This window comes from Oryctolagus cuniculus, chromosome 2 (genome assembly GCF_051225735.1).
Source record: "Oryctolagus cuniculus isolate XC-2025 breed Fujian yellow rabbit chromosome 2, ASM5122573v1, whole genome shotgun sequence".
Classification (NCBI taxonomy): domain Eukaryota; kingdom Metazoa; phylum Chordata; class Mammalia; order Lagomorpha; family Leporidae; genus Oryctolagus; species Oryctolagus cuniculus.
Genome location: NC_142868.1, coordinates 187,527,805 through 187,554,246, shown reverse-complemented (window position 1 = coordinate 187,554,246; position 26,442 = coordinate 187,527,805). Strand labels below are relative to the sequence as shown.

The window sequence follows — 26,442 nt, the reverse complement described above, 5'->3', positions numbered from 1 at the left end:
TGCAAAAGCCAGGCTGAGGGTCTCCAACATGGTGCAGGGGCCCAAGAACCAGAGCCACTGCCTGCTGCCTCCCACCATGGGCATTAGCAGAAACTGGATCAAACGCAGAGTAGCCAGCAGTTGAACCAGGCACTGCATTATGGGTTGCAGGTATCCCAAGCAGGCAGCTTAACCACTGTGCCAAATGCTCACTCCTAAATTAGCACATTTTCTGATTACAAAACTGCCATTATAGGCTGAATTTTTCCATTATAATTCATTTTGTTAAACTGGTGTAATCATACTTTAATACGGAATTGATTAAACTTAATATTAGGTTCATTAACACATTAATCTACATATTCCAGGAAAGTTGTTAAAACTCACTGTTTAGAAAGGAGCATTTACTAGGCTAGGAAATTAAAAAAATTTTTTTTTTTAAAGATAGAGACAGACAGAGATCTTGCATCTGCTGGTTCACACCCCAAATGTTCACAACAGCTGGGACTGGGCCAGGGTAAAACAGAAGCCTGAAATTTACTTGTTAGAGAAACAGATGCAGAAATGCAAGTTAAACGACATGTCCGTAAAGAGAAGGTGGCAGGCCTCATTTTATTCTTAAACACTTCAGATTATTTAAATGAATTAATGTTATTGAAAATTCTACCTCACCTCTGAATTCTTTCCTTGACCTTTTCCTCGCTGGGCGTTTTTCACTTGTTCGTGGTATTGCTCTATCAGTAACGCTGAAAGAACATACAGCTTCTTAACACGCAAGGGCTTAGTTCTTTTCTTGGCCTCTTCATCTGCAATCTTCACAGATTGAAAGGATTTAGAGAAGGTATTTCTTAATCTATATTTGTACAAATATAACCATTTCCAAGATTAATTGAAATTTAATCCTCTAAAAAAGGAGAATGGAATATAAATACCACATGTTAGTGGTAAATATTTTAAACCCATTTTCCTTTCTTCAGTACTTCTGTACATAGGCCCTGGAGTTAGAACTCAAATCAACGTCAGAAAACAACAGCCACTGGCAACTCACTCAACCAGAGCCAAGGAAGTGCGGCGGAAGGGGCGGTGCCTTCCAGCAGAGATTCTAAGAATCAAGTTCACATACACAGAGAAGTGATGCTCTGAGGATGACGCAGCCCTCAGAAGTCTAATTTACTTGATGTTGAGGGATATTCTTCCCTTTTCTTTAAATTAAATGGGAAAAGAACAGAAGGTAAAATTTAGACACATGAATATTGCTCTAGTTAAAGTCCCTCCAAATAAATATTGTTAGAGTGTAACGTTGAAGACTGACACACTGAAAAGGACTCACAACCCTTCTACTGACAGGATTTCACTGTCAGCTAAGGGAAACCGTACTTCGAGTTCCCAGTGAATCCTTTAATGTTTCATTAACTTCAGCATTAAATGTATCCTTGTTTAAATGCCAATGTTAATAGCCTTGTTGGTGAAAGGTAATCATATAAATAACACATTGTTCCACTAGTAATAAAATCAGAGAGATTTTGCTGTAACAAATATTTGTTTCCACAGAAAATGGAAAATGTGTCCTTTAACATATAAAAAAGACCTGTAGCTAGGATAAACAAAATACTCACCAAGATTGAGACATTACCTTAAACATCAGTTTAGCGGCATCGAAAAAATAATTGGCTTTCCGATAGAGCTCTATGGCATCAAGAGTTTTATTCTTCTCCAGTAAGTGAGACGCATACCTAGCTAACAGGGGCCCAATTTCTTTCATACTATGACTCTTAGCCAATTCAACAGCTTTGTTCCACTAGGAAAAAAAAAAAATACACCATTCACTCAACTATTTATACTCACAAAATGTAAAATAATTTAAGATTATAAATAACACTCAGAATAAAAAACTGATTTATGTCTTGAAAATCACTTAAATTCAGAGTGATTATAGGTTCTATAAGCTAAATATGTGTCAAAATGAATAAATAAGCTAAGACTGATTTGCTTCAGAGGTGCATCTGAAAGGAAAATTTCAAAATTTAGGATCACATTAACCTTCCAATTTTATTCTTGCACAAACTCTGAGAAAAAAAAATATATTTTTACAGTAAAACAAAACATGTAATTTCAGTTATGAAAACATCCTATCAAATTTAACATTTAAAAATTATTTTTAAGTAAATGGAGCTCTATAAAATACTTTAAAAATATTTAAAGGTATTCTTTGATATTCAACCAGTTTCTACAATTTTGTACTTAAATTTCAGCTCATAAAAATGTCAAATATGTTTTCCATAAAGGGTAAGAAAAATAGATTTGCCAAAATAAATATTGATAGAGTAACTCAATTCCTTCCACAGGCAGTGATCAACCATGAACTGGTCCTTCTTGGGATCAAAACTCAACCGTAATCAAATGCAGAAAATTAAGAAATTACTTCCAGACACACATTTGCCAGACTAACAGCACAGGGTTTGTTCATGTTCCCAAGTTGTCACCCCTCATAGTGGCACCTCCAGAACCAAGAGCAAACTCCAGCTCTCAGGGACAGAACACCTGGCTGGATCCTTCCACTAAATGCAGGTCAGCTCTCCAGCCCTTACACAGGCAGCAGTCCCTATGGATGACCATGGCGACTTTAACTTGTCTTTGACTCAAAAATTCCTGAGACCACAAGCTGCACAGACCCCAGGTTTCAGTTCCTTACTTGGTTGAGATGTACACAGCTATCCACCGCTGCCTTGGGTTGATTACATTTCAAAAACGCGGTCACTGCTTGTTCACACATTCCAACTCTCACAAACATCTGTGCTATTTCCTGGAAAGACAAAAAGGGCACTGTCAGACTTCACAGACGAATCAAATCACTTACACTTTAATTTAGCCAAAGTCCACAGGGGCCTATGAATATGACATTTACTGGCAGTCAGAGTGGTGTTTTCTTTAAACAGACATCGGGGCAGAGGCTGCAAGTCGGAGGGGATGTTCCCCTAAGACCCGCGCAGGCTGAGGCTGCCAATGGGCCTGAAGACACTGCACTACTCCACCCTTCCCACGCCAGCAACTAGTGGACAGAAGCCTCGAGCTCCCACAATCGCAAGCTAAAACAACTGGCAGTATGTGCAGAGCTAATCATTAGTTGCAGGCTTACGGAAAACCTGCATTTACAGAGCTCGCAAATGGCTCCATGAAGAAATGCCCTGGAGAAGTCTGCCATTTATCAGTACAGGCAGCGAGGCCCAGAACAGAGCCCCCAGCTGGAGGGTGACAGCAGTGAGGGGAAGAACCACAAGAAACCCTGCCGCTTCGTCTGTAATCTCCATTTTCAGGTCACTCTTTTTTCCTTTCAGAATATCTCATTTTTATCTCCCCACCCCACTTCCAAAGATCTTTTAAATGATGCTTATATTTGTCTGATTATAAAGTAACAATTCTAATGAGGAAAAAATTTACAAAGCACAAGAAAGTAAAGTTCCTCATAATGCTACTATCCATAAGGAGCAGCCTGGGGTGATTTCCTCACAGCTGTGTCCTGTGACGACATAAGAGGGGGCTGCAGAAGATTCAGGAAGAAATGGAATTCAGAGAAAACACTCATCTCCCATGAGCTTTCAGAAGCCTGCTCCTGAGCACGGGTGTTTGTGTATGGATGGTGACAGCACTAGACACAGTTGTGCATCCTATGTTTACCATGTAAGTATCATGTACTTCTAAAAGCATTTAAAGTGAACGCCACTCCTTAAAAATGTTTATTATTTGAGTGACTTGTTATTAGCATTTCCTCGGTAACACTACAATTCTGGATGGTCTACAGCACAATGTTTTCTGCTTCATCAGACACACAGGACACTAACACACGACACACTAGTGGTTTCCCACACCCAGCATTCCGAGTCATTTCAGCTTCTTTCCTGGAGGAGAATGAGGGAAAATGCCACTACTGCAAGCTTAACTGCTCTAAATCACAACAGAGAAAAATGAATGATATTTCTAGTCAATCCTTGTCAACCAATTAACAGATACACACAACTGTCCAAATCCTACAGTTCAGAACTAAGTTTTCTCCTTAATTTTTATTTATTTATTTGAGAGGCACAAATACAGGGAGACACACAAACAGAGAGAGCCTCCATCCTCTGATTTATTCCCCCAAATATCTACAATGGCGGAAATATACCAGGGCCAGACACAAGAGCTGGGAACTCCCATATGGTGGTAGGAACCCAATTCCTTGAGCTACCACTGCTGCCTCCTAGGGGCTGCACTAGCAGGAGGCTGAGGTTAGGAGCTGGAGCCAGGTATCAAACTCGGATGCTCAGATATGGGACATGGCTGTCCTAATCAGATGCCTACCCCAAGAGCTATTAACTCTGTAATATTCAGCTTAGCAATTAATATAGTAAACAAATAAAATGCAAATCCATTTAAAGTATTCAACAATTAATTTTAAAAAGCTTAAAAAGGATATTCAAAAGAAAGAGAACACTGATTTGGGGAGTTTTTCTAACATTAAATATTTTTTGTGACCCTAATAGAATTGAGCTACTTTTTCAAACACAAGCTTAGCAAATTTCAAATAATTTCAGATTATTCTGAAGCAAATCTCTGACAATCTGTCACTTCATTTAAAAATATTTCAAATATTCAGTTAACTTTCAAAAGAAATGTTGTAGGTCCCAGTGCTATGGCATAGTAGACTAAGCTTCCACCTGAGGCGCCAGCGCATCCCATATGGGCACCAGTTTGTGTCCCGGCTGCTCCTCTTCCAATCCAGCTCTCTGCCAATGGCCCAGAAAAGCAGCAGCAGATGGCCCAACTCTTTGGGCCCCTGCACCTATGTAGGAGACCTGGAAGAAGCTTCTGACTCCTGGCTTCAGATTGGCCCAGCTCCAGCCATTGCTGCTATTTGGGGAATAAACCAATGGGTGGAAGACCTTTCTCTCTGTCTGTAGCTCTACTTCTCAAATAAATAAATAAATAAAAATCTTTAAAAAATTATAAAACTGAAGGGAATACAAGACTGTGATCATAGTAGTGTAGCGTGACTGATTTGCTCCCTCTACTTTCAAGTATTCTGGAATAATGATATAGCATTTTATAATTAAAAGTATTGTTCTGTGTCTAAAAAACTATAAAATTATAAAATAACTTTAAATTTTTCTTATTACAAAGGTTATTTGCAGGCTGTAACATTAAATTTTATAAAATAACCTATCAACTCCAAAAAACTACACTTTGAAATACCTACTGGAAGCAGCTTGTGGTTCTCTGGAAGTGAATTGGCAAGATTCTCTAATCCCTCATAGTCTTCTAACATATAATAACATTCAGCTAAGCGCTCCTGGTTCCGGCCTTGTACGTAATATTGTACAGCATTCAACCTATGCAAAGAGGAAAAGAAGAAAATTTAAAACGAATGAAAATCTCTTTTACCAAAAATGTTCCTTCATTAGAACTACCAGTAGTAGGATCACTCTACTCATCATATCAATCACAGAAAACCTTTGAAGCATGTGTATATAGGGGAGAGGGAGAAATCCAAAGAGTGTGCAGTATATTCTAGTAACAGTCTTTGAATATCCTTAGGAATGCTTTAATCCTTAGTATTCTCAAACACTGACACAAATACTAAGAACATCGATCAAACTGAAAATTCAAGCACAAAAGATAATGATTTCCGGAAGTAAGCTAATTAAAAAATACACAGATATAGGATACATTTTTAACTTTGATCAGAAGTAAATTATCTATCATCTTGGAATTGTACACCGTGGCTCAAACAGCAGAGAGCTGCACAGAGCCAAGTGCCAGTTTTAGGCTGCCAACTGCAAAGCTTGCAGTGCTTATCTCACCGTTTCCAGGATCTCTGACCCGCCACTGTGAATCTAGCGCTACTTAAATTTTGGGATCTACAAGGACGGTCTTTACTTCCCAGAACTGCTTCCCAGCACTTAGGCAGCTACAATATAAGTGATGCCTGAACACGCAAAGTGCTCCAGGTAAGTCACGTACCACTTCTGTCGATCAGCAAAGTAGTCTCCAATGGCGTTGTGGGCTTGCTCAAGGAGGCTGTCATCCGCATCACCAGACCCAGTTTTCAGGAGTTGGAGTACTCTAAACCAGTCTCCTAGTTTCAGCCGGAGACCAATAGCGAGATCTCTACAAATGATGGCATTCATTCATTCATCCATTTGACAAATATTTATCAAATGCCCTCTCTGTACTAGGTACAGTTCCAGGTACTGAGAATACACAGTAGTTACTAGACAGATGAAGTAACTCTAAATATTTTAGCTACTTAGCCAGACCAGGTAAGAGGTAATGGAGAGAGCTGATGTTATAGTTTGAATATGTGTCCCCTCCAAATTTTAATCCCCACTGCGGTAGTACTAAGAGGCGGGGCCTTTCAGGAAGTGATTAGGTCCAGCCTCATGGGCTGATAGATGCCATTACAAGATGTTTCATAGAATTGCCCCTCTGCTTTCTGCCATGTGCGGGTACAGTATTCAAAGTACCATCTTGGAAGCAGAGAACAGCCCTCGTCAGACACCAAACTTGCCTTGATCTTGTACTCCCCCGAACCCAGAACAGTAAGAAATAAATTTCTATTCTTAATATCTTGCCCAGTCTCAGATATTTTGTTACAGCTACATGAACAGACTAGGTGCTGGAAAAGGGGAAAAAAAATTTCTTCCCTTTTGTTTCCCTGGACTTCCAATTTATTTAGCAACATGATGATTTCAAGAACAATCAGTTCTTTTCAGTAATCTCTGAAGAAATGATCAGGTTTATTACAAAATCAAACACATAGCATAAACACGTGTTTGGTTTCATATTCATTTTCAAGGCTTAAGTTGTATTAGTAATCTCCTGAGGGATAAATAACAGTAAAGAAAATGAGGCATGTTTATAGCTGAAATGAGGTTCAGACGCATTTTATATAAACAAAAAACGGAATACAAACAATAAACTCAAGCCCAAAACTTCTTTTAGATTTTATGCCTCTTGACGACAGAAAATTAAATGGTCTAAATTGAGAAAGAGAACACAAATAATGAAATTGAACCACGGAATAAACGATAAAAAGCCCCCAGTGCTACAGCCCCATCATCTTTTTTTCCGCACCAGATCAAAGCATCACCCAAAGTTAGTCATTAACAGACATAAACACAGAGAAGAAAACTTCCCCTACTAGAAAACACAAATGAATGAGGGGTGTGTGGACTCCAGGTTATAATCTCGCTTGAAAATAATTTTCTCAAAAGAAGTGATATATTTATTTTAGATTCTCCATTTACCAAAAAAAAAAAAAAACAACACACAACTCTGAAGTACCGGGGCCGCCTGCAGTGTCCTAACTCACCTTCTGTCCATATCAAGGTACATGCGCTCAGCCTCCTCGAACCTGCCGAAGTAGGCGACGACTTCAGCCTGCTTCATGGACTCGGTCTGCAGGTTGCCCAGGCGCTTCACAAACTTAATGCCTTGGTAATCTTTGCAGCGCACAAAGGCCTGCTCTGCGGTGTACAAGTCTAGTTTCTGAAGAGCAGCCTCAGCTAGTAGGCGCCTTTCATGGGAAAAAGAAACAGAAAGGCCCATTGCAAATCCCGGATGAACAAGTGTCGATTCAGAAATCAATCATTATACCGATTGTTTTTCGTGAAGCATGGTGGCAAGTGATTAACATATACAAACATTTTTCATATAATATTTTGCTTATATCAAGTACTTTCAAACCCAAAATGAATTCCTATTTTTACAAAAAAAAAAAAAAAAAAAAAAAAAAAAAGAGGAAGTTGTTCCCATCAAGGAGGCTTGAATGAGAAGACAGAGCTGAGATTTTAAAGCATACACCTGACACCTTGGCAGGGTTGTTTTGTTTTGTTTTGTTTTAAATACCAAAGTCGGGGGTGTGGATTGTCCTCTATGAACTGAGACGCATCTTCGATTCCAACCATCTCGATCAGTGCTCGGCTGTCTCGCAGGGACCGAATCTCGAAGTGAATTATATAATCCTTGTTTGGAAGGTCTGCATTCTAAAAGAGGAGACAAAAACAAAGGAACTGAAATAGTTGCCTTTAGAGTATGTGCTTCTTTTTACAATTAAGGAAAAAAAAAACCTAAAAATTATCTCAAATTGGAACCACAACTGAGAAGAAATCCCTTTGTTTGAGTCTTCTGAGTTATCTGGAAATCATCCAAAAGTATGCCCCACAGGAAAGCTGCTCCTGAGGCGACGAGGCTGCCAAGGGGAGAAAGGGACAGTGGTAGCGGGGATGCCTTCTAGCCTTGCACCCGTTTCCCTTGTCCCAGTTCTCTGCTCCTCCAAAGTGCTGCCTTGGCCCCGACAGTCACCATGTGCAGCAGCCTCCACTTCCTCCCTCCTAAATCTACCCTTTCCCTGCCAGAAGCAATAAAATCTGCTCCATGCAGTGTTAAGGCAGCAAACAAAGAGATAAAAGAAGAGGGGCCAGTTTTCTTCATAATTCAATTCCTGTCACAATTTAGCAGACTGGTTAAAAAAGTAAAACAGTGAAGGGTGTCTTGCAGAAAAGAGCTAGGTAATGCCAAAGACAGGAAACAAGCAGTTATAATCAATGCACTGAAATTCTGCACATTCCAAGTGACAAAAAAACGAAGCACACAAGACAACCAGAGTCCAATGCATGAAACAGGAATGGGTCAGAAGTTTCCTGAAAAGGAAAGCTGAGCTGCCAACACTCCCCACCCACCTCCACCAGTAAAGCACAAAAGCTGGAAACAGAAAAATCCTCGGGGAGCTCTCAAGTACAAAGGAGGAAGTAGTAAGAAAGGACATGAAGTTTAGATCCAGTCAGACCTGAGTTCAAATCCTAATTCTTTCTAATGTATGGCTATGTGACAACTCTTTCTAGAACCTTCCCTATCCCTCTCCCTCCCCACTCAAAAAGCTAGGAGCCACATTTCCTGAATAAAAACCAAATCATGTCACCCTCCTGCTTTTCTCCGCACCTGCTCCAGGATAAAGTGCAAATCGTCGTATAGTGGGTAAAGCCACTGCCTGCGATGTTGGCGTCCCTTGTGGGCACGGTTTGAGTCCTGGCTGCTCCACTCCCAATCCAGCTCCCTGCTAATGACCTGGGAAAGCAGTGCAAGATGGCCCAAGTCCTTGGGCCCCTGCACCCATGTGGGAGACCCGGAAGAAGCTCCTGTCTCCTCGCCTAGGCCCGGCCCAGCCCTGGCTGTTGCAGCCATTTGAGGAGTGAACCAGCAGATGGAAGACCTCTCTCTGTTTTTTCCCCTTCTCTTTCTCTCTCTGTAATTCTTTCAAATAAATACAAAATAAATCATTTAAAAAAAAAAAAAGTCTCCATAGCTGGGCATCCTATGGACCCACTCCCAGGACCTCTAGCCTCAGTTCTGCCGGTGCCAACCAATCACACAAAATAGCCTAACGCCAGACAGCTTGAGGTCAAGTCATGTCTCTGTCCCTGGCAAACTGAGTGACCCTGGCAAACCAGCTTATCTCTTCAAGCCTCAAATTCCTCATCTTAAAAATCTAATCACACCGACTTCCTCAAGCTGTAAGGATCGAATGAGAGACTACACACCACTTGGTACGACATCCAGCTGTACTCTTCACATCACTCACGGCCTCAGAGCTGACTCAGCGCTTTCCCGTTCCAGAGCCATGAGCAGGCACACCCCTGACTGAATCACAGGTTCCCAACACCCTCTGCAGACTGCGTTTCTTGCTGTCAACCCGTGTCCTCTAGTCAAGGCCCGGAATTGTGTCGTTCTGGCTCCCGGTATTTGCTGAATCAAGGAACAGATGAAGTTTGGGCAGACTGTTTTACCTACTAAGGGCTTCCGGGCTCCGAAAAGGTGCGTGTAGCATGTAGTATGATGAAAGAGAATATCTGAAGGTCTAAAATTCCTGAAAATTTACTTTCAGTTTCTTTAGTTGAATTTAACAATTTAGGAAATTGTAACTTTGTGATGCCATTTTTATAAAATTACTTCTGTCTGTCTAGTCCCTTAGTCTGTCCTTCTGCATGCAGCTTAGTGTATGGAGTGATGCGCTACCTCTCTCATGCTAATGATCAAAGGATCTGAGTTGGGAGCATCAACAAAGATGCCAGTGTTCCACGCTGGAGGGCCTGGGATCCACGTCCGGCGCTGGTTCCTGACTCCAGCTTCCTGCCACTGTAGACCTGGGAGGCAGCAGTGGCACATAATTGGGTTCCTGACACCCACACAGGAAACCTGGGTTGACTTCCTGGCTCCTGATTTCAGCCGGGCCCCGCCTCAGCCACTGCAAGCATTTATGAATCAGCAAATGGGAGCTCACTCTCTCAACCTGTCTACTTCTCAAATAAACTAAAAGAGAGAGGTGTCTCGGTGGTAGGATTTAGGGTGATTTTTTAAAAATTTATTTTCAGCACTTTACTGCATTGCTTGAATTCTATATATTAACTAGTTACCACCTTCTTAATAGCCATGAAATCACTACTCATTTTTTACACTTGATCTCAGCCAACAAGCCAAGAAGTGATGCTAATCGTTTTTAAACATCTATTTAACAAACACTTCCTGAGAACCAACTATGAACCACGCCCTCGTCAGATGCTGGGGATTCAAGATACTCTTTTTTTTTTTTTTTTTTTTTTTTTGACAGGCAGAGTGGACAGTGAGAGAGAGAGACAGAGAGAGAAAGGTCTTCCTTTTTGCCGTTGGTTCACCCTCCAATGGCCGCCGCTGCAGCCGGCGCACCGCGCTGATCCTGGCAGGAGCCAGGAGCCAGGTGCTTTTCCTGGTCTCCCATGGGGTGCAGGGCCCAAGCACCTGGGCCATCCTCCACTGCACTCCCTGGCCATAGCAGAGAGCTGGCCTGGAAGAGGGGCAACCGGGACAGAATCCGGCGCCCCAACCGGGACTCGAACCCGGTGTGCCGGCGCCGCAAGGTGGAGGATTAGCCTATTGAGCCACGGCGCCGGCTTCAAGATACTCTTTATAAAACCATTAGTACATAAAAACAGAAAGACACTCGGCCACCTTAGCTTGATTCCACTTATGTATCTCTTTGGTTTTTAAAAGAACATTGGCAAAATCACATCTTCTAAAAAGAGCTCTCAATGCTTAAATCTTTTGGGAAAGAGGACAAGACAAACAAAAAGACTTTTCTTCCTTCACATGTGAGGAAAATATTCTTTAAAGTTACTGTATACAAGTTTAACAGGCAATGAAACATGTCTATTAGTTTTACACATTTTATACTTTAAACTAGGACAGGATCTTTTACTGTACTCTTCACAGAAGTGCTATTCATATAGAGACATCTGAAAATTATATAATCTCATGTTGTAACAGACTCAGATTCCAGTTTTGATGTCTGATAGCTGGTAGCTTTTAGACCTCCCCTCTCCAAACCCCCCACCCCCTCCTGTCCCTGCCTCACTAGGGTCAAGTGGAGGAGAAAGCCCAGGTGCTCCCTCCTGTGGAGCCAGCTTCCCATAGCATAAGCTCCTCCCCATGGGACCCAAAGCACAGACAAGGCACAGGATCAGACTGGGGTGCCGTGAGCCCTGCGCCCACACACCTAGCTGCACATTACACTGCCTGCTCCACACAGGAATCCCAGTTGAGCTAGCAGTAGAAATAACAACCTTTTTGAAGACTTACCTTCAATATCTCATCCAAAAGAACAAGCTTAATTTCTAAATCCTCAAAGTTACAAATATATCCAGAGGTCTGAATGGGTTCCTTTAAAGGTAAGAACATGTGTTAATGTTGCATTATGCAAAATTTCCCCTCCTTTAGCAAATCATGATTTTAAATTTTATTATCAAAATTTTCAAACAAAAAGGCACAAGGAATGTCATTAGCACCCATATTCCAAAACCAAAATAATTATTAACAGTTTGTTAAACAGGCCTGATTTAAGCTATTGGCTGAAGTATTACAAAATAAATAAATTATAGACATCATGACATTTCAAACCCAAATACTTCAGTACTTATCTCTAAAAGAACAGAATGGTCTCTGATGCAGCCACATTACTATTATCACATCTTACAAATTAACAGGAATGCACCAACAGCACGTAACATTCAGTCCTCATTTTTCAAATTAATATAAAAGTGTTTACATATTACAATAATTCTAATTCAGTACTGAATTTAATTCTTAGTAAGATTGATAAACAGTGTCTTTGAGTCTAAGTACATCTACCAAAGAAATCCCATACCACGTTGCCAAGTCTGTCCGCTGTGACATGAGCCAGTATGTAAATGCCTGAGTCTGCCACATGTCTGTCTTTTATCCCAGGGTTAGAGGCTTATAGAAACATAGTGTATGGGGTACATATTATACTTTACATCATGGGGTAAATGTAAAGTAGCTGCCCTAAATCCTTTCTGACACAGATACAAACACTACATAAACTAATGTAAGTTAACCTCTAAAATACTCACTACCTCCAAGAATACTAAAAAAAGGAATAAGATACAACGCTGTCTGATAATGGAAATCACAGCAAAATGCAGTTTTTAAAAGCATGTGCAAATGTATGCAGATGATCCTCAACTTACAATGGGTGAACTTAAGATTTTCCAGCTTTACAAATGTTGCGAAAGCAGTAAGCATTCAGCAGAAATCACACTTAGAATTCGGAATTTTGAGCTTTTGCGAGGCTAGCGACTCGCGGTGCAGTCAGATCGTCTCTCATGACGCTGAGCAGCAACGGCAGCCACAGCTCCCAGGCTGCCCGGCCATCGCAGGGCGAAACCACTGACGGGCAGGCTCAGGCCCTGTGCCGCGGAGCCAGGCGGTTCAGCAGGCTGGCTGCACTAGAGCAGCGTCTGCTTAACCATATTCTCAACTGAGGCTGAGTTTGCTGGGACATGACCCCATTGGAAGTCCAGAAGCATCTGCATCACAGTGAAGTAGAAAGTAACAAAATCCAAATGAAATAACCAATCAGATTTATAACTCTCACAGTGCTTCACACACGGTAGAAACTACAAAAACTATAATAAAAGGAAGATAGCAAAATGATGAAAGTACAAAGGGAATCATTTAGCTTGGTTAGTATGCCTAAGACAAAGACTCTTTAGGCACAGTACATGGATTTATTGGGTTTTACAATGTATATTTTCTTTTATTTGACAGGTAGAGTTATAGACAGTGAGAGAGAGAAAGATCTTCCTCTCGTTGGTTCACTCCCCAAATGGCCACTATGGCTGGCGCTGCACCGATCCGAAGTGCTTCCTCCTGGTCTCCCATGCAGGTGCAGGGGCCCAAAGACTTGTGCCATCCTCCACTGCCCTTCCAGGCCACAGCAGAGAGCTGGACTGCAAAAGGAGCAACCGGGACTAGAACCGGCGCCCATATGGGATGCCAGTGCTGCAGGCAGAGGATTAACCAAGTGAACCACGGCGCCGACCCCTACAATGTATATTTTCTTTAAAAAAATGCAGCTGATTAAAATAGTCAAATTATATGAGAAAATTTTATAAAATATCTTCATTACTGTAAAAATAATAAGAATTAAAATAGAATAAAATTGAATTCAAAAAGGAAGCATATATTATAAGGTATTTCTCTTGTATACATCAATTATTCAATACTCTCTGTAAAAACAAATATTTAAACATGTTTATCATCAGGAAAATTTATTGTTTTTGGCTAGATAATGCAGTAAGGTAAGATAGTGGAAAGATAAAGTCATAAAAGATGATCCATGGATAAAAATAATACCAAAAACAAAGAGAAAGGGAGGAAAAGTACAGAACTGAAAAGCTAGAGTTTCCAAAAATAGTCTATGATTATTGGCAATAAGTAAATGTGGACAAACATTTACAAAATTCAGATTTATTAAAATTCAACTTTTGCTTGAAATACCTCAAACTATTTTTGTTTTCAAAATTCACCAGCTAACCATCCATACTTCACCTGGATGTGAAGTTTTAGGACAGTGATCTACAAAGCAGTATGCAAAGTATTTCTTTTTACCAAAAAATTGCATGTCAAGCCTTCCTGATGTGAACTATATAAGAAACACTGGTGTCCTTGCTCAGCACACATGCACCACACAGCAGGCATCTGAAGTGCCTTACTTACCCACTTAATTTCAGCACACCATGACCTACTGAAGTGTGCAGTCTACGCCTAATTAAGTCTATGTAAGTACTATATTATCTAATTTTTAGCTGGCCCTCACAAACTGGACAAGTGACTTAAAATGCTTCTTGAAAGAATTTGTGAATGAGTTAAAGGTACTATGGATAACACAAGCACACGCACACAAAGACAGAGATGACTCCTCTCCTACTCCTTGAGTTAAGAGTCAGTCACATTACAATGACAGTCTAATCTATCCTCCCAATGGATTAAAAATATTCAACTCTCAACCTTCAAACAACAGCTTATCTCCTCCTGAGTAATAATTTAGGATTCTTGTCCCACAGTTCTGCAGATAAAGTAAATTCTGTTCTGACATGTATATTCTTACATGACCAGTAAGCAGGTCAAGAAATGATTAGCAAGTAACTAAGTAAGCAGTGATCACAGTGAGCCAGTCTCCTCAGAAGCGAAAACGAACACAAAGAAGGGGCCAGTGCTGTGGTGTAGTGGGTTAGCTGCTGCCTGCAATGGCCACATCCCAGAGGAGCGCCAGTCCGAGTCGAGCCCTGGCTGCTGCGCTTCCGATCCAGTTGCCTGCTAATGCACCTGGGAATGCAGTGGAAGATGGCCCAAGTGCTTGAGCCCCTGCACCCATGTAGGAAACCAGTGTGACTCCTGGCTTCTGCCTGTCCCAAACCCAGCAATTTGGGAAGTAAAGCAGCAACATAAGATCTATCTCACTGTGTCTCCCTCTCTCTAACTGTGCCTTTCAAATAAATAAACCTTTAAAAAAAAATGAGGGGACTAGCATTGTGGGCATAGCAGGTTAAGCCTGTGGGGAGCAACCCGGACTGGACTAAGTTACTGGAATTAAGACTTATTCTATGCATCTGCTCTCCCACAATATGGCGCTGGGAGAGGAGAAAACAGCTTCTATGCAGCTGCCTCCAGTTCAACCAATAAACAGCAGGACCTGCTCCTGATTGGAGGAGAGCAGCGTACTCGGCGTGTGGGTAGCAGAGTTGGGATTGGTGGAAGAGGACTATAAAGGAGGAGAGAGACAACATGCACCAGGAACATCTAAGGGGAACATCTGAAGGAACACCTGTGCAGCCCCCGAGAGAGCCGGCCGGCGGTGTGCCGCTCCCCCGCGGAAGTGGGGAATGTGGCAGGGGGAACCGCCCTTCCACGGAGGTGGAAGGACCAGCAGCCAACCCGGGAAGGACCAGCAGCAAACCCGGGGAGGGCCGAGCAGACGAAAGAACAGCGCAGGGTCCTGTGTCGTTCCTCCACGAAGACGGGGAGCAACATAATGGTGCCGTGACTCGGATATGAAGCCTAGGCAGGGCTTAGTGTCGTTCCTCCATGAAGAGGGGGAGCGACAAAGCCTCTGCTTCAACACCAGAATCCCATATGGGCACCAGTTCAAGACTCAGCTTCTCCACTTCCAATCCAGCTCTCTGCTAATGCACATGGAAAAGCACTAGAAGACGGCCCAACTGCTTGGGTCCCTCCATCCACGTGGGAGACTCAGAAGCTCTGGGCTCCTGGCTTCAGCCTGGCCCAGCCCCAGCCATTGTAGCCATTTGAGGAATGAACCAGCAGATGGAAGATCACTCGCTCTCCTCCTCTCTCTCTAGTTCTACCTTTCAAATAAATTTTTTAAAAAAATTTTTAAATGATAACTGGAAACAAAATGTGGTAGAGATAACAGTCCTGACGGCTGGTGCCGCGCTCACTAGGCTAATCCTCCACCTACAGCGCCAGCACACCGGGTTCTAGTCCCGGTCAGGGCGCCAGATTCTGTCCCGGTTGCCCTCTTCCAGGCCAGCTCTCTGCTTTGGCCAGGGAGTGCAGTGGAGGATGGCCCAAGTACTTGGGCCCTGCACCCCATGGGAGACCAGGAGAAGCACCTGGTTCCTGCCATCGGATCAGCGCGGTGCGCCGGCTGCAGCGGCGGCCATTGGAGGGTGAACCAACGGCAAAGGAAGACCTTTCTCTCTGTCTCTCTCTCTCTCACTGTCCACTCTGCCTGTCAAAAAAAAAAAAAAAAAAAAAAAAGTTAGTCCTGCCAATACCGGTCAGCCCAGGAAGGCCAAGATAACGGTTCTCTCTCTCTCTCTCTCTCTCTCTCTCTCTCTCTCTCTCTCTTTCTCCCCCTCAACACTGTACAGTACTGCCCCGAGTCTTCTTAGAGCCAAGAGAATACGGCGGCAGGCAGCTCCCTTAGGACTCGGTGCTCCTGAACTAAAGTGCGTCCTCCAAGGGATGTCACCAGTCTTACATTAAAAAAAAAGAATTCCATAACTCAAGCAAAGTTAAAAGTTCCCATCTCAAAACAAAAGTGAGGAACAAAAACAAAACAGAGCAGCATGGCTTATAAAGAAATCCAGACAGTGGTGAGGTTGTAACAACTCCCTCTAGCTCTAAACCAGAGAGAAAATGAACGACATGCCAAGTCAGAAAACAAACTGAAATAAAATAATAAAGATTTCAAAAAATAGACCTGTTAAAACCACTTAAGAAAAACTTTCCACCAGGCAAAGACTGCACCTGGGCCATGTGTGCCACACACACGTTTGAGCAGCCAGTTAGAACACACGGTTTCTGAGTTGGACTGAGTAGGGCCAGGGATAGAAAAAGGCCCCCAGCATTCAAAAAGCATTCTGCTTCCTCACCCAAGGCTGCGCCGTGGTTACGTCAAATGTCCCTTGAGCCTTTGCAAGAATCCCATGCATTTGGGTCAAATGTGGCAGCACTGAACCACGCAGGAGTCTGAACCATGTCTCAGGGTCTTAGAATTACAAAGATCCCAAGACTCCTAAAAGATTTAACAGAGCTTTTGAGAGCAATTTACATCAGGTCATTTGCCAAACCAAAGATGCAGAATAAGGCACAAATGGGAAATGGGAAAACAATTTACAATATTAAAGGCACAAACAGCCTTCCACTAAATAAATAACTACAGAAGATCTTCAGCAGCTCAGGGGCACGAGCCCACACTTTCTTCCCAAGGTGGAAGCCATAGGTGCAAACAGAAACTATGACACGAAGCATTTTTTAACTCAGCTCTTATTATTTACATTATTAGAAATCAGCCCAGGTAGAGGAAGTTCCAAACTGAAATCACATTACCCATTCAAAAATGGTTTAAAAGATTTATCAGCTTAATGATGTTTTGATTAGGCTACCACTCAAATTATTACGTATCACCTAAACACGAGCAGTCATGGTTGGTCCAGAGAAGACTAAATGATAGGAGAATCCAGAGCATAAAAATTAATTGGTAGGAGCCCCTAACAGAAAATCAAAATACGGCCTTAAAAATGAGTGAGAAAGGAGTATCCGGACATGCAAGAGAGAGAAGATTGATCACAGCTCACACGTGCATATTCCTAAGACTACGTGGGTTGGAAAGGAACACAAATCCGTGAGTGACACAGTCAATATAAATATAAATAAGACAAAGCAAGCACAGAGTAAAATGGATAAACAGGCAGAAAAGGGTAGTTTGTTTTAAGAAACTGTGGTAAATACGACTACTGATTTTATTTTTAACTTTGACTAGGAAAATAAAAAGACTCTTTAGTAACCACAGATGCATCACCTATAAAGAACAGATAAAAACCTAGGAAGCTCCCTTGAGAAAAAGAGACTATTTCAAAGATGAGTATTACTTTTCTTCCACCTAAGGTCAAATATTTTTAAGGTCCACAGAAATGTTTCTATTTATTTTCACAAACTCGTGCAGCCTCTTACAGCAACCAGGGGAAACTCCCAGGATTCGATATGTGGCTCAGTTAACACTCTCGGGGTTGGATACTGGGACAGTTAACACCCATTTCTTATTGTTACCTCGGGATCCAAGTTTCTGAACACATACATTCTTGTCTTCTCCATCATTGCAAACAAATCAGGATTGTCCTTAGCCCATTTCATATCCCAGACATCTTTTCTCTCCAGTTTTAACAACTCGCCAATGACTTGCTGTCCTGTGCTGTCTGTTACTCGAGCGTCCAAGTCAAAGAAGGTCAGAACGCCTGAGATGTCGATGATAGCCAGACGACTAAGGAGAACGCGGTTGGAAATAAGGGAAAGGTAAATTACTCTCAGCTGTCACGGCTAATGATCTAGAACCACTCTTCTCAGAATCACTGTACCCAAAACCTGAAACACAGTAGACATGATTTCTAAATTTTTATACATTTGATCGATAACATAGGCTACTATCCATTTTGCTTTTTTTTTTTTTTTTTCCCCAATCTGAGACAGAGATAGACACACACAGTCAGAGACAGACAGAGAGAGCTCCCATCCACTGGTTCCCTCTCCAAATTCGCCTAACAGCAAGGGCTGGGCCAGGCCCTAGACCAGGAGCCAAGAACACAATCCAAGCCTCCAGCTGGGGGGCAGGCCTCAACTGCCTGAGCAGCACCACAGCCTCCCAAGTCTGCAGTGGCAAGAAGCTGGCACAGGGCGCTAAAGCAGCGAGTCAAGCCACAACGAAGACATCTTAACTGGGTCCCGTTACGCCAAACACACACTCCCCATGTGGCTTGCTTGTGAGGAGAATTATCCAGAGATTAAAACAACTGATAGAAAATAAAATATAATCTCAATACTTTTAAGCTTTAGGAGTGAAAAATATACTAGAGTTCCCATATGCCCAGTTAGAAAACAACATTTAGACTAAAAACTATATAGTAAAACCACACTGAATTTTAACACAAGTTACTAACAAGCTCATCTTTGTTCATATTACACCATTTCAGCTGCTAAGGTCTGTCTGCAATTGCATGAGGAGAGTTTGCGGGCTTACCTAGAGTTGCAATTCAAGGATAACTGGTAGGCTCGACAATTAAGGGAGTATTTTTGAATCAAACCAACGTTAGGAAGACTGTATCTCTGAATGGTGCCAGATTCACGACCCTGTGGAAATGACTTTTGATGACTAAGGCATACTCACTATAACAATAGTAAACTACAGCTACAGTTCTCTTTATATGGCCATACATTTGTTTAAAAACTCAACCATTTTTAAATTTTTAAACATTTGCTTAAAAACTAAACAAATCCCCAACTCGGATACTAAATTATATTATTAAGTATACATTTACCTCCTAATTTAATTAAAACCTTTTAAAAGTGGCTGAACATAACATTCAAGAAAGAAAGAAACCTAGCTCTTTGATTAGGTAACATACAAATTTATACATCATAAGGAAAAAATACCTGAAGCTATTTACAGTTGTCCAGGTTAATACTCAGGGCATATGAAAAGCTATCACATAAAGCACTTGTTGAATTAAATTTCATATATAAAAAAACAATAGAAGATCATAATACAAAACAGCTATTACAGAAAGTCTAGGTTTTTACCCTATAACCATCCAGCTGACACCAGTCTGTGACGAGAGAAAGGACGACCTAACAGCAGGGATGAGTATTAGTTTAAACATGCTTTCGTGAAAAATAAGAATGTAAGTGCAATCTCTGCAACCCTGGGCAAACCTTACGGGTGACAGATTCAGAGTAAGTACAACCGACAGCGCTGGGCTGTGGCTTTCAAATCCTGCGACTGGCCCTGCTGCACACAGCCTACCCTTACCTTTCCTGTCTTTACCCAGAGCAGCACGGCTCCTGCAGCAGGACTCTCAAGAGGGGCCAGCCAGAAAGGACGAATACTACACTCTTCAGATATTTTTCCCCATAACATTAGTGGTAAAAGAACATAACTACAACTGGAAATACGCACTGTTTATATAAGTCAAATTCAATAAATCTACCAGTAGTACTGAACTAAAGTAAACATTTACTTCTACAATTAATATTTTCATATGCCAGAACTCTAGAACTGACACTATACACCATTGATTCTATTTGAAAACTTCAGCAGAAATTTACCAGGGACTGCTCTATCTCACAGGCTGGCAAACACACAGCCCCTCACTCTGAGTCTTGAGAAAGTAGCTGAGCCAAAGCCCTTCCTTCAGTGGATCAGGCTACGTGGAGGAGGAAACTTTCTAAGCCTTTCAACCACCACGAGTGCACTTCATCTTCTCAGCCTGCACCCTCCTACTACTTTCATAAATAACTATTTTTTTCAAATGATTAATAATTTGAAACTTTTTTCTTATATTGGACTTAGTAAAATCTGGGGTGCCCACAAGATGATGTTCAAATCCAAAACTCATTTTTACCCTATTTTTGTAGTTTAAACAATCATTATTCAAAAAAGAAACTTTTTACAACTTACCACAATCAATGTCCTATCAAATGCGGTTATGGCACAAATTGGATCCCTTGTGCCCTAAAATCAATTCATCAATCATTATTATTATTTAACAACACTGTATTGAATAACTAATCTAGGACTAAGGAATATGCAATTTGCCAAGAATATGTCAATAATATATTTATTAACTTAATAAACATTTATTTATTGAGCACCTACTACAGACACCTACCTAAGCATTAGAGATCCTCGATGAAATCTCTACCTTAAGCATTACAGAAGTCTACAGGAGAAGATGTTTCAGACAGCATGATGAGAGAAGAGGTACACAGGGGCAGTGAGAGCATCTAACACTGAGACGGGCAAACACCTGAGCTCACTCCTAAAACAGGAACCAAACGCAGGGGACCCAGCAGGTGCCAGGACGAAGAAGGGTGAAATGGCAGGCAGGGCAATGGGCTGCACCGCCAGGCCGTTCGTTACACTCCACGTCGATCTTGAATGGTTTTATATTGTCTGGTCCATCAATAAAGCATTCTCAAAGTGGCAAAACTAAAGAGATGGAGACTATAGTGACTGCCAAGGGACAGGGAAAGGGTTGGGGGTGAGGGAGACACTGCAGAAGAAGCACGGGGGAGCTCCTTCATGGCAACAAAACCACAGAAAACTGCAGCACCTGTAAGTCTGCGATAAGAAGTCAAGTCAGTGTGGAGCGGACGGTGCTGCAGCACTGTCAACTTCTGGTTTTGATATTATCCTACAGTTATATGTCATCATTTCAGGAGGAAAAGTTAAAGAACTACTTTTGCCACTGCCTGTGAGCCTGTAATTATTTCAAAATACAAGCATTTAAAATTTTTTTTTCCAAAAAAGCATGGCACATTCCAGAAATTCCAAGTTGGTTGGTTAGCCCAACTGATATCTGAGGAATGTGCTGGGAAGAGAAGTGGGCCAGGGAGGGGGAGCAGCTGTGGCATCTATTACTCTGAAAAATACAGGGACTTGCTGAAGGCCTGCAATTGAGAAAGAGCGAACAGGCCAGCAGTACAATAAACAGATCGGCATGGTGGGGAAGACTGAGCGTAGAGAGACAATTCTGTGCAGTTCAGTATGGCTGACACTTGCCATGTGTTACCATTTAAATGAAAATTTCAATTAATTAAAGTGAAATAAAACTCAAAATTCACTTTTGTCAGTCAAACTAGCCATCCTGTAAGAGTTCAACAGTGACATATGACTAGTGGCTATTGCATTAGACAACAAAGACATGGGCTATTTCCATCCTCACAGAAGGTTCTATTGATGGTGCCAGATAGAAAGTTACTGCAGTTACCTAGGAAGGAACTAACAACACACTGAACATATTTACATAAAGGTAAACTATTTTTTTTAAGTATTTTTTTTGACAGGTAGAGTTATAGATAGTGAGAGAGAGACAGAGAGAAAGGTCTTCCTTCCATTGGTTCACTCCCCTAATGGCTGCCACAGCCGGCACTGCGCTGATCTGAAGCCAGGAGCCAGGTGCTTCCTCCTGGTCTCCCATGCGGGTGCAGGGACCCAAGCACTTGGGCCATCCTCCGCTACCTTCCCGGGCCACAGCAGAGAGCTGGACTGGAAGAGGAGCAACCAGGACTAGTACCCGGCGCCCCAAACGGGACTAGAACCAAGGGTGCTGGCACCGCAGGTGGAGGATTAGCCAAGTGAGCCACGGCGCCGGCCCATAAAGGTAAACTATTAAAATATCTGCAGTCATTAATACTGCATGAGGTTTATAAATAAAGGCAGATCAGTCTATGGTCAAGTGATGGATAAAAAGCAATCAATAAATCAATGCTAGGAGGGGGATGGACCAAAAGAGGAAGAGGAATTATGTTCCTCAATATTTTTAAATAATATGGTTTCTAAGTAGTATCATATTAGCTACTGATCACCATCTATCATCTTCAAAGTTATTAAGATCTAGAAAAAGTTTTCCAAAATAAAAAAAATTTTTAAGACTTGCTAATATAATATCCCATTCACTAGAAACAAATTTAAAATTAAAACAAAATTAAAATATTTCCAAATCTCCAGATATTAACATTTTCTGGCTAAATTAAAATCACCTACTTGAATGGCTTTACTATAATCAAGCACCCCATCCACGGATCCAGAAGGAGTATCATCAACATGATAAATTCTGCAAAAAAAAAAAATCAACATTTCAAAGAAAGCTTAAGTTACATTATTTCATTATTTCTAGAACAATTAAAGGATTGGTAACATCAATGATACTGTTATACAAATATCCTGATTATTTTTAAAAGCTCCTGACACAGCTGAATCTCATAAAGGTAGAAACTACCTACCAGGCGTTTGCTAGTTATGCAAGTTAAATGTTCCTAACAGTTGTGCCAAAATGACTTTGAGCATTACGTCATATATTCCCAATGAATTTCATTACGCCCAAGAGATGCTCTGCCTTACTGTCCAGATAAATGTCAGGAATAATTCTTAATACATGAACTTTCTTTGTTGTTTCTCCATAATTTCCCTTCGATCAATGCGTATAATAAAAGTAAAACTCATAAATGGATTTGGGGATCACTAATTAATAGAACGTTTGTCCTGAAGCCAAGAAACCTTCCTAGCCTCTCTTTCCAATGAAGATGCCCCACTTTTGTATGGCCACCCAAATGAATGGAAGTGAGTGGGCAAGATAGCACAGAGTGGTTCTGAGAAAGTATTAAACTTCTCTGAGTCTCACTCGCTCCCTCTCTAAAATATAGATAAATTTTCCCTTTGCAGCATTTCTGAGAGGCATAAGTAAAATGATTTTTGTAAAGAACATCAGTATAGAGCCTGACCTGTAAAAGGGGCTTGAGAAATTATGGGTGGGCCTGGTGTTGTGGGATAGTGGGTAAAGCTGTGCTTTATGGGCACCAGCTGGAGTCCTGGATGCTCCAATCATGCTCTCTAATGAGCCTGAGGAAGCAGTGAAGGATGGTCTATTTGCATGGGTCCCTGCCACCATGTGGCAGACCCAGAAGCAGATCCTGGCACCTGGCTTCATACTGGCCCAGCTCTGGCCATTGCAGCCATTTAGGGAGTGAACCAGGGGATGGAAGATCTCTCTGTCTGCTCCTCCCTCTGTGTGTAACTCTGCCATTCAAATAAATAAATTTTGGGGGCCGGTGCCATGGCTCACTTGGTTAATCCACCGCCTGCAGCACGGGCATCCCATATGGACACTGGGTTCTAATCCCAGTTGCTCCTCTTCCAGTCCAGCTCTCTGCTGTGGCCCAGGAAGGCAGTGGAGGATGGCCTAAGTGTTTGGGCGCCTGCACCCGTGTGGGAGACCAGGAGGAAGCACCTGGCTCCTGGCTTCAGATCGGCTTAGCACCAGCCGTGGCAGCCATATGGGGGGTGAACCAACAGAAGGAAGACCTTTCTCTTTCTCTCTCTCTCTCACTGTCTAACTCTATCTGTCAAATAAAAAAAATAAGTAAATAAAAAATTTAAAAAAACAAATTTTTTAAAAATTATGGCTGTAATATAATTACAGAAAAATCATGCCATTTTCTGTTCTTTAAATACCATTACATTTATCACTGATAATTTGAAATCACAATTATATTTTCATCAATAAAAGATCAGATTTGGGCTGGTGCTGTGGCACAGCAGGTAAAGCCGCTGACTGCCCTGCCAGCATCCCATATGGGCACCAGTTCCAACTCCCAGCTAATGCACCTGGGAAAGTAGCAGAGGATAGCTCAAGTCCTTGGGCCCCTGCACCCACGTAGGAGAAGCTCCTGCCTCCTGGCTTCAGGGTTCAGCGCCAGTCATTGTGATTCATTTGGGGAGTGAAACAGGGGATGGAAGACGTTCATCTGTCTTTCCCCCTCTCTCTGTAACACTTTCAAATAAATAAAATAAATCTTTTTAAAAATGAGATATTTTAAATAAGTTTAATAGGATATATTAAGACAGAAACATGTACTGATTTAGAGGTATAGTATGTTTCTGCACTTTAATACATTTCTGTTAAGTCTTTGTAGTCCTACTTAATTATCACCAAAGTCAGTTTTATCACAAAATGAAAGACAAAGTCCCTAGCATAAAAGGACTCTCCAGAGATGATTTAGTCCAGCTCCTGTCTTAAAACAAGAAAGGCCAGTCTGAGTAAAGTGGATCAGAGTCAAAGAACCTGGCTTTCTGTCCCATCTCTACTCACCGGCTCATGACCTTCGGCAAAAACTAAAGCTCCCGTGCCTCGGTTTCCTCTCCGTAAAGAGGAACAGCAAGAGTACTGACAAGGCCTCCTCCAGTGTCCAGCACCTGATCAACGTGGGCTGGAATCACCACCACCAACCACATTTTACAGAATAGAAAACTCAGGTCCAGGGGGAATCCCCCCCGCCCAAAGTTCTTAGAACTACAGAGCATATTCCAGAAAGAAGGGTCTCTAAACAGTTCGCGTATCATGAAAAAACTATGTACAGATTTCCAATTACCTTACACTAAAATAACCATATTTAATTTCACTGCCCCATTAACTTTTTGAAGTATCCTCATATATGCTGCCTTCTTGACTTTAAAAAAGTCAGACTCTCTTTAGCTGGGCTAGAGGAGGACGGGAGCTGTGGAGGGGCTCTGTCTCTGCCCAGCTCTGTCCAAAGCCCAGCTTCCCCCAGAGACTGCAGGTCTCTGCTCATTACTGCTCCCTCAGAAAATCTACCAGCTTGAGGACCTGCACACGTTGTCCTCAAAGATGCCAGTCTTTCCAGAAGACAAGGGACAATTTCCACTGGTCTTCGAGAACAGATGCAGTATTTTTCAACTGCGTTTTCCTGCTTCCAAGTGAATTCATATACCCAGAATACTTTCCCTAGAGACATTATTCTATCTGAGTACGTGAGTGAGGCGGGAGGGGAGGGAGGGGAAGGGAAGGGAAGTCTGCATTGAGATCTGAAGTAGGAGGGAAGGCATTCAGCACAGGGGTTAAGATGCCACTTGGGGTGCCCACATCCCATACGGAAGTGCCTGGGTTTGAGTCCCAGCTCCACTCCCAACTCCAACTTCCTGCAAATGTGCACCCTAAGAGGCAGCAGGTAATGCTCAAGTGATTGAGTCCTTGCCACCCACGTGGGAGGCTCACATCGAGTTCCCTGCTCCTGGTTTGTATCTCTCCAGTCCCAGGTGCTGTGGGCATTTGAGGAATGAACCAGCGGATAGGAGAGATCTTCCCCCCACTTCCCCCTTCCTATTTCCTCTTCCTTCCTTTCCCTCTCCTTCTCCATCAAACCACAGAGTATCCCTAACACAGATACTACAGTAGGCCCCCTTTATCCACAAGGAATATGTTCCAAGATGTCCCACACACTACCAAATTCTATATATATATACTATGTTTTTTCCTATACTTACATATCTATGGTAAAGTGTAGTTTATAAATAGGCTCAGTAAGAGAGTACCAATAACCAACAATAAAATAATTATAATAGTATACTGTAATAAAAGTCATTTATTATCTCTGGAATTTTCCATTTAATATTTTCAGATTACAGTTGACAGCAGATAACCGAAACTGTAGAAAGAGGAACTGCAGATAAGGGGAGACTCCTGAATAACTTAAAAATGCAGTAGGCCGGCGCCGCGGCTCACTAGGCTAACCCTCCGCCTAGCGGCGCCGGCACACCGGGTTCTAGTCCCGGTCGGGGCGCCGGATTCTGTCCCAGTTGCCCCTCTTCCAGGCCAGCCCTCTGCTGTGGCCCGGGAGTGCAGTGGAGGATGGCCCAGGTGCTTGGGCCCTGCACCCCATGGGAGACCAGGAAAAGCACCTGGCTCCTGGCTCCTGCCATCGGATCAGCGCAGTGCGCCGGCCGCAGCGCGGCCGCGGCGGCCATTGGAGGGTGAACCAACAGCAAAGGAAGACCTTTCTCTCTGTCTCTCTCTCTCACTGTCCACTCTGCCTGTCAAAAAAAAAAAAAAAAATGCAGTAGACGCATCTTCACCTCAGACCTACCAGAGGTGCCCCTGCACTGGCTGCTAGGACCTCACCACTAGGTAGAGCCCTCCTTCCTCCCACACGCCAGTCATTCCAACTCCAGCTTCCCTGGAATCCAGGATGATAAAAGGAGCCAAGTCCCCAGCTCACCCC

The 26,442-nt window shown here is 42.3% G+C and overlaps 1 protein-coding gene across 6 annotated transcripts in view; it reads right to left on the bottom strand.

The window, feature by feature from the left end:
* Positions 1–26,442, bottom strand: part of WDR35 (WD repeat domain 35) — a 71,136-nt gene that overhangs the window by 8,942 nt on the left and 35,752 nt on the right. For all 6 annotated transcript variants that reach the window (XR_011386780.2, XR_011386779.2, XM_002710047.6 and 3 more), the window contains 12 exons: positions 22,412–22,481; positions 20,324–20,377; positions 18,887–18,996; positions 17,923–18,133; positions 11,626–11,706; positions 7,864–8,000; positions 7,328–7,531; positions 5,977–6,123; positions 5,213–5,345; positions 2,672–2,782; positions 1,613–1,777; positions 652–792 (listed from right to left, as the gene is read on the bottom strand). Coding sequence is in view for 4 of the 6 variants with exons in the window: in XM_002710047.6 (XP_002710093.3) it covers positions 652–792; positions 1,613–1,777; positions 2,672–2,782; positions 5,213–5,345; positions 5,977–6,123; positions 7,328–7,531; positions 7,864–8,000; positions 11,626–11,706; positions 17,923–18,133; positions 18,887–18,996; positions 20,324–20,377; positions 22,412–22,481 (1,564 nt within the window). In the remaining 2 variants the exon portion in view is untranslated. The remainder of the gene's footprint in view (positions 1–651; positions 793–1,612; positions 1,778–2,671; positions 2,783–5,212; positions 5,346–5,976; positions 6,124–7,327; positions 7,532–7,863; positions 8,001–11,625; positions 11,707–17,922; positions 18,134–18,886; positions 18,997–20,323; positions 20,378–22,411; positions 22,482–26,442) is intronic.